This window comes from Scleropages formosus, chromosome 23 (assembly GCF_900964775.1).
Source record: "Scleropages formosus chromosome 23, fSclFor1.1, whole genome shotgun sequence".
Lineage (NCBI taxonomy): Eukaryota > Metazoa > Chordata > Actinopteri > Osteoglossiformes > Osteoglossidae > Scleropages > Scleropages formosus.
The window spans coordinates 12217734-12226602 of record NC_041828.1 but is presented as its reverse complement, the minus strand read 5'-3'; the positions used below and the strand labels follow the sequence as shown (position 1 = coordinate 12226602).

The following is an 8869-nucleotide window of genomic DNA, read 5'->3' as shown; positions in this document are numbered from 1 at the left end:
GAACGCCAGAACTTAGATTTAAAGTTGTACGATACAAGCCTGCTATGACTAACGACCTAGTTAAGATCTGTGGTCTAGAAATGCGAAAATATCAGAAATATGTGCAGCTGTAAAAATATGAATTAGACAATTTGTCCGCACCTGGCCTGTTCTCCCAACAGCAGATTGAGCAGCATGCATTGTGTCCATTACTCTTTACTTTTTCCATGTGACTACTGTCATACAAATTAAAAACTTCAGCAGCTAATTAGGGGAAGGATGTGCTGGACACATGCAAATGCACCCACATTATCAGTTCAAACTATTTGCTTTCGAGGAAGGTTTTCACTGGTATATACCGATTCACCTTAGCCTTAAGACCCTGCAGTGAATATAAATAACATTCTAATATGGGGACAGTGCTTGTACTCAGAAAAGACACGCCTAACATCACACTTCTCAGGAACCTGTAGCGCTACTGGGCATCCCTGTTCAAATTAATACAGTACAGGACCAGCTTCTGCATCCTCCAACCGCTGTATGCACTGCTAGTTGCTCGACATGTTGGAGTGCAACTGCTTCTGTGCACTAAACTTGTGGTGTGGAACTCTCTAATACTTGTTAAGTATAAGATGCCTCAACTTTTCTGAGGAGACCTAGCCTCAGCAGACTGGGCTAGTGGCTGGCTAGTGGAGTAGGTTGACCCTTTTGGATGAATTTGATGTTTCTGGGTGTCAGTTACTACTTCCAATGCTCTCATCTGAAATGCTAACCAAGTAAAAGGACTTTTGAATTCTGAGAGCCAACAACATACAGAAATATGCCAATGAAGCATCTGAGCTGTCTCACCAGTCCCTGTCTCAAGCTCCTTGTGGGCTCTTCACCTCCAGGCAAGTCTCTGGTTACAAAATGCTGATCATGGGGCCTGTAAATTAGGGCTGTTACTGGCCATCTTTTTGATCTTGTCTTAGTTTACTGTAGTAGGTTTTGGGTGGCCCTGTCCAGTTCAACCCTTTCCAGCTCACCAGCAGAAAAGGCATCCTAATGGGGGCACCTTCACTGTACCTAAGCCATTCAGGATTTCTTAACATGAATTCATTCAGGGCCAAGGTGCCATGACACCCAGCTGGTAACTCAGGATTTGGCTGAAAGACCATCCTGTGGAGGTGGGTGTCAAACAGTCCTAACAATTCACACTCTTCTCAGCCACCTCAAAGTGTTGGGTCATTGTGGAGCAGAGCAAGGAGAATGGTGGACAGTCTGGACCAAGCTCAAGAAGGGTCTGGAGTATGTCTCCTTTCAGTGCAGTGGCAAAGTGGATTCCCTTAGGGTGCTGCAACCAACTGGCCACATTGGCAACGATGTTGAGCTGCAGGAGGGAGGCAGCCCAGTTACTGTATCCATTGTAGTGTGGCATACCCTGTACATGCTATCTGAAGTGGGTCTACGTGCTCATGCAGTGTATTGTGAGGCTGGGAAGTGTCACCTACTGGCATCTGCAAGGGAACGGTTCCCTGCCTATGGTCAGGAGCAGCAGGGGGTCATCCTCACTAGCCTCAGCATCCCTTGGGCTTTAGCTTCTTCAGTCTCCCAATTCTTGTGGAATCTCAAAGAAGTCTTATCAATAGTCTCTATGGCCCACACTATTTCTGATACCAGTGTAGCATGTGGACACTTCTTGGACCCAAGAAAGGGGATGAAGCAGCATCTCAGGAAATATACGTTGTAGAAGAACAGTAAAACGGTTCTAGCACACTAAAGACGACAATAGTGCCTCACAGTTCCTGAGCTACTGATCAGTCATCAGTTGGAATCTGGCTAAGGATGCACAGAGGTCGCGTGTTCAAAAAACCTGCATTGAAAAAGTTATGATAAACTACTTCCATACCCTTAATTACCAAGAAACAATGAAAATAGTTGTCAATAAGTCAAGTTTGACTCATAGCAACACTTAACCTTTACCCAAATCCTCAAGAAAACTTATGAATATAAAGAACCCTAACCCTTCACTAAATGGTCAATAACTGCTTGTCCAGTCAAGGTCACCATGGCACAAAACATGTTCCTGCAACACAGGATGCAAGGAGGGATGAACCTTGATTGGAACATCAGTCCATCACAGGACACAGATTGAAACCTACAGCCTGCTGTAACATGGATCCACACAAATTAATAGATCTAATTAGTGTAATGTTTGGCCATTGACCTCATGGCCTTACCAAGGGCTAGTGTCGAACAGTACAAACACCAAAGGTGGAGGAATGGCAGCAGTGGATTCTGCTACTCCCCAGCTGTTTGCTGCTACACTGCCCCTCTACCATTAATAATGCACTGGTCCTGCTGCTAATTTGTGAATGTCATCCCCAAAGTGGGAAGGAAATCGCCAGGTGCATTCATTGCTATCGTATGTGAACTGTCAGGAGATTCAAAACCAAAATGAATGTAATTAGATGGCACCCTTAAGGTTTGTGTGGACTTGACCAAGTACAAACTGGGGTGTTTTGGTGAGTTGAATCCCACTTCTGTGGATAAGAAAATTTGAAAATTATACTTAATTTAAAAGATGTTTTCAAATTGTTCCTATGGTATTCTTAAAACTATGACTCACTGAGCAAGGGTCCATATGCAGTAAAACAAAAAAAAATTCCAGGGTATTCACAGTCATCTTTGTTGCTGTGAACAAAAGTGTGTTTACCCACAAGCTTCTCCTTTGTATGCTGGCAGCACTCAAACACCGCCTGTGATGGTGTGATGTAGTACTTTGCCTGCTTTTTGTAGGGCGACGCCTTGTGCTCCGGCATTGCCGCGTGGGATGTATGAGTGGCTGGGGGCCAAGAGGCCAAGTGCTGGGCTCTGACCCAGGCTGTGCTGATATCACACTCTGTGACAGGTTTCAAAGCACATCCCTCCATCATCAGTGAGTCCTCTTCCCCCACCAAAGCACATCTGTGTCCAATCAGAAGGAATGACTGCAAAAAATCAAGGGGAAATGATGGCAATGATAGGAGTTTTCATCATACTGTTTAGCCAGGAAATAGCCCAGCAACTCTTCTTCTGCCTCTTACAAAGCAGAGTAGACTAGCTCTTCTCCCGACAGGGAGTGATGAGTAATAATGCGATCAGATTCTCCTGGACTCCAACGGAAGAACACTGCAGACAGCATGTCCTCCAGCCTATGTGCGTTCTGTTCGGTTTCCTCACCGTCTTCAAATTATTTCAGCTCTAGGGCTGGCTGTCAGCGTTGCCTAGTCTCATCAGCATTTTGGAAGACATACGTTAGCTTGATGAATAACTTATCACAGAGCAGCAGCTATCAACCTGTCCACGACCCCGTTATACGGTGGGGTGAATCATGTGTCTGATGGGTTGCGCACATACGGCTTTCATCTGTACGAGGTGGGGGCATCTCATGAAACTCATGTGTGATAAGATATTTTCTCATTTGCATTTTCTCATTTGGCAGCCAGGTGAACTATCTGTAGAGAAAATGTTTTGCATAATGCCACATTTATGTAGTTTTAGCATTAGCCAGGCTGGCTTATCGACTGACTACTGCACATCACATTACTGTGATGAATTACTTTTGTGATGTGACCAAAGAAGTACATATCCATTATACAAATGCTGGAGATTTGGAAACTTAATTTCATAATTCACAGTGCTTTGACTGTAAAAGGTGTAATTTTATGGAATTTTTCACATCGCTCAAGTAAGTTGTGAATAACAGTAAAATGTTTTAAGCACTTGAAATTCCATTTGAACGTCTTAGCGTTCTGGTTCTTGTTGTCTCAAACTTGCTGCGGTGTTAGAAGAGATTCCTCAGTGAAGACAGACAAACGGACATTGACAAAATAACTGTGAAATCCGAGGATTCCCATATCAACCAACTCCTTTGTTCTGATCACTTCTTTCCACAGGTTGACCGTGTGAACATCTGCCCAAGGACATTGTGCTGAATTTGAACCCATCCAGGTGGCTGGTCCAATGTGCATGGACACTTTGGGTGTTAGAGGAATTCTGTGACATAGCTGAAGCAAAGCCATGGTAAGTTTTGTTTCACATTACATCCTATCAGATAAAAAAAGAAAATTTGAAAAATCCAGTTCTAACTCATAATGCATACTGACACTAAACATACACAGGATAAGATGTTACATTTTGTGCGCTTATATCAACATCTCTACACCTGGCTCAGTTCTACTGACCTCACCACCTTGCACATGAAGCCCCAGAGAAAACATCAGGCAATGGCATCACACATCTCCATGACTCGGTACTAAGTGGCTTAATCTCCTCCTGAACCATCACAGGGTGCCAACATGGGTATTTCATTGAGTTTATCAAGTGGGCTTTGTCAGTGTTTCGTTGAGTTGGGTGTTTTGTTTGGCCCACAACACCTCAGGTAGGCTCAACAATGAAGTCTGTCTGATGTCCCAGACCCACTGCCTTCTTCACATGTCAGACGCCCTCCACCCACAGCAGATGCACCAGTTGCGCAAACCATTACCATAACTCAAAACATCCCGATTGACACAAAACCACACCACTGTACGTATTACCAACAAGCTGCCCCCCCCCCCACCCCCACTGCAAGTCACCTTCTGCCTACCCTACAGAAACATTACTACTTTATCCTCTGACCTGCAACCCCACCTAACCTACTCTCTTCTCATCCATAACCACTGACTAGCCTTCTCAGCAACCTCAGAGAGCTCCTTCTGCGAACCAGAGTGAGCAGCCTGTAACACCAAATTCCACCAGAAGTGATGTAGCTGATTTAGCCACAAACCGCCTAATGCCTACCTCTGCTAGTCTCACGCAAGCCTGCCACCTGTGGTCCTTTGCCCCTGCTTACAAATCCACTTACTTTAACATTTTATATTCAAATGCCTCTCAGACAGCATCCTTGAATGGCACTGTTAACTCCGTAAAGTACACAACCCATTTGCTTTCCCAATATAACATCATATTGGGACACAATGTAGTGACCCGGTATGATGTTATACTCCTTAATGGGTCTTAATTTCCCAGGCAAGAGGGATGCGTTGATGCTCTTAAATACCCTTCACTACCTCCTCCCTCAGTTCCATAACCTGACCTGCTCCTTGTCATACAAGCTTACAATAAGAAAGGCTGGAAGATGGCTACAGTGGGCTGGTAAGGCAGGCTTGAGGTAAGTTTGAGGTTTACCCCTTGAGTAAAAGGGGTTCTCAGAGTCAGAGCATTATTTCCATTGTTGCACACCGATACCTCTGGCTGTGTGCCGGAGTTCCAATAAACATTCGGAATGAACTCTGACCGTGCATCCTCCTTTGCCTCATCTGAATCCAGCGTGCTACATTTGTTATTATTACTGTTGTTGTTGCTTGGCTCGCACTTTTGTCCAACACTATTTACAGGCCTTGCCCATATAATCATCTGGACATTTAACTGCTGGAATTTATTTTAAGTAAGTTTCTCTAGGTACAATAGCAGAGCTTTTCTGGGTCTTGAACCTGTAATCTTTGATTTATGTCTGTGTCCATAGCCACTGGCCTACCTTCTGTCTAGTGTCATGCAAAGGAGTAGACTGATATAGCTTGGATGAGCTCCATCATTATCATAAGTACATTATCTAGCTTGTGTTGTTTTAAAAAAGCAAAAAGAAAACCTCTCCGAACATTGTCAAAGTTGTAAAGATACAGGTAGTAATGTTACACACCCTCTATATGCAACTTTCTGGCTGTATGGAGTTCCATATGTGGCGAAGTGGGGGCAAAACCCCTGTGATATGAGCTCGGGAGCCTTGTATCTACAAGGATGTTTCTGTCAATTGTCTAAGTAGGAGCTAAGTACACTTAGCATGGTTATAAAGGGCTGGTGGCCTGATATCAGTATGTGAGTTGATTTGAGACACAGTTTAATGTCTTTGTTACCAAAGGCCTTAATCTCAGAGGACAGAGATAAGCACAGTAATCAGGGATGCAAGAGCACAGAGTTCTAGAGACAAGAGGTCCAGCAGATTTACTGTTACTTACAGCCTTACGCATAGGGATTCAACACTTTTGCTGTTACTTACAAAGAGAAGAGGAGACTAGCTCTTACTGCGACCGCTCCTGGGAAACTAAAGCAGTGAAATCTCAAAACCTATAAACAAAAGCCTGTAAAGTTTTTGATATTTCTGGGTTCAGAAATGAAAAATGTTGTTTTTCATGCATTGGGCTATTTCCCTGAACAAGTTCTTCCTTTCATGTCTTTGGGGACATCAAGTAATCTTTCTGTTAAGTACACAATATAAAAACTAATTTAATTTTGAAATGGACAAGAAAAAAATGTGAAAATGACAAATGCTGTCATCTTGAGGTTATGGCTATTAAAAATTGTATACATGAAATAATGATGTGATTAATTCTCATAAATTAAGTCTGGATGCTGAATTACAGTTCTCCGTTGCCACACAACAGTGCTTTCATTCTGTAAAGTATATCTCCCTTTCACATGATTTGAAGAGACATACTTACCCCAAAGTAAGTTCATATGAAACTGTTTGTAACTGGTGTGCATGTTATTGTTTGAAATCCCTTTTCATTTATTTCAGAATTCCTCCTTTTGAGAATACCAGCAACAGTTATGTGCTCGTTCTGGCCAATAAAAAGATATTAAGTAAATTAACCATTCCACTGGCTTCAGGAATAACCTGGAACCAGTGTTTTATTCAGAAAATTCATAAATGAAAAGACCTTAATATATTGCAGCTGTGAACATTATTACTTAGCAAGGTATAAATTAAAACAAATTGTTTTTCCTGGATTTCAGCAGTGTAATCGAAGGAAGACTTGCTAGTAAAAAAACTTATTACAATAAATTATTCATTTATTTCTGAGACATGGGGAGAAAGGAATATTGTCAAATAATGTGGTAAGATGAAAAAGCTGATATGAATCCCATCGGCATAATGTCAGTTTAACTCAGCCTGGAAACAGAATGCGCCACTTTGAAATATTTGATGACTCAAATTGCACTATATCAGTATTTTCAAATAATTTTAGTTATTTGGCAGGGGCCGTGGAAGGTATCTCTGACATCTGGTACTCCAAAAGCGCTGGGGATCGAAAAAGGGGTCCACTGCATAATATGCAGCTGTCAGAAGTTAAAAATAGAGGGTGTAGGGAATGCTGAGCCAAAAAAACAGTGAAGGGAAAAAAAATCTGAAGTTCCTCCAGCACCTTTCAGCAGATGTGAGACACTCACAATTAATAGTAACGCTCTTTCATACTGCAATTTAGCTGTAGAGAGATATGGCTGGGATTTCTTCTGTCTCTGTTAACCTGCCGAACATGAAAAGGCCTTCAAACCATGCCCCTCCCTGGCTCTGGTGAGCATCCTAGATTTGTCTGCTTGTTCTCTCATTTAATTTTGGTGTGCGTGGAGGGTGAAACAGCGGCAACACCCGCAGTGTGGGAGGTCCGGAGCACTATTCTATACATGGCTGACCTATTAATTTCTCTTTTTGGAGAGGGTATCTGTCCCCAGGGGTATTGGCTTTGTTCCACTATCACGCTGTGGGTGTTTATCTGTTTGTGAGGGGGTTGACACACTGCAGTTAATGACAGCTTAAAGGAGGTGTTGCTTGAACCAGTGCTGGCTGCCACACCTCTGCCAGCCTTATATGGGCTCCCAAGGCTCAGCACCGATGCCTCACACTCACTGAGCATTAATGCCTTGTCAGGCTGTATGTGCTCCATAGTCTAATCCTATTGACCAGGGTTGCTACTGCTTAGCATCTTTTCTAAATTACTAATTATAATCTGCTACTTCTCTGCTGCATTGGCTCTTTGATTCTTCACCAGCCTTGAAGATGGAGGGTGTCATAGGCCATGATGTTGATGCTCTAGAATATTTGTATCCTGCCAGCCTGGCGCCCAAGAGCAGGGAACCCAAGGTCTGGAGCCAAGTGGGATAAAGAGGAAAGGAAGGGAGGGGTGCAACGTGTGGCGCCTGGCAGCCCAACAACACAAACACGGACGCTATGGGCGCACCGGCTGACGCACCTCTGTTTATTTGAGTCGCCGTTCTGCATGGAAGCACAAGAAAACAGTTGCATTCTTTTCTGTTTTTAATCGAAATGTTGTTTGTGTTTATCATAAACATGTAAACTGACTTGCTGCCCCAAAACAGTGACCCCCCCCCCCCCCTCCGTTGAGCTTTTCCGATGCACTTATGGTAAATGAACAGAACAAACCCAATGGCCACATTAGACTCGGTAATGCACGTACAGGCACACACCTGGGGTGGAATGCTGGCCGTGACCCCGTCCTGTTATTTCTCTTTTCCACTTTCACTCTCACCGCTACCGACTTAGCTGTTGAGGTTATTTATAGAACTGTGGCAGTCTGCCATCATTCGTGTGGGTGCTTCTTGAACAACCTCATGGTCATGGTCCCCTGTACTGGTCATGTTTGCTTTTTGCCTGACAACTGCCTTGTGGCTTATGGGAGGTGATAGGATAAAGTTTAAGTGTTTTGAAAGAATACAACTTGTCATTAGGATTTAAAAGCAATATAAATAATTTCCTCTAGTCTCACTAGCACTCATAGATCAGTGTTGACTTGCAAAGGCCCATAACTGTATGTAGATCACAATATGTGTATGCATACTGACACCATTTCTTTTGCCCTGTTGTGAATACTTGTTTCTCTCTTTAAGTACTGTAGTAGGCTTACTAGAGAAGGTCAGTCAGACTATGTAGTTATCTCTAGTGGACATGTCAGGGGTTGGCATATTGAATGATGCGCTGCTTAAAATAACCAACACACAACTCTAAAGGTGACCATTCTGGACTTGGTAAAGAATGGTCTTCTCCACCTTACAAAAGCAATATGATCCTGAAAAACCATTTTTAGGTTGAATT

General features: G+C 43.2%; 1 protein-coding gene across 1 annotated transcript in view; it reads left to right on the top strand.

Annotated features, from left to right (window-relative positions):
• Positions 1-4002, top strand: part of LOC108922045 (cilia- and flagella-associated protein 20-like) — an 84054-nt gene extending 80052 nt beyond the window's left edge. Inside the window, exon 5 of the mRNA XM_018731897.2 lies at positions 3897-4002. Within this exon, the coding sequence (XP_018587413.2) occupies positions 3897-3935 (39 nt within the window). The 3' untranslated portion in view covers positions 3936-4002. The remainder of the gene's footprint in view (positions 1-3896) is intronic.
• Positions 4003-8869: the final 4867 nt, after the last annotated feature.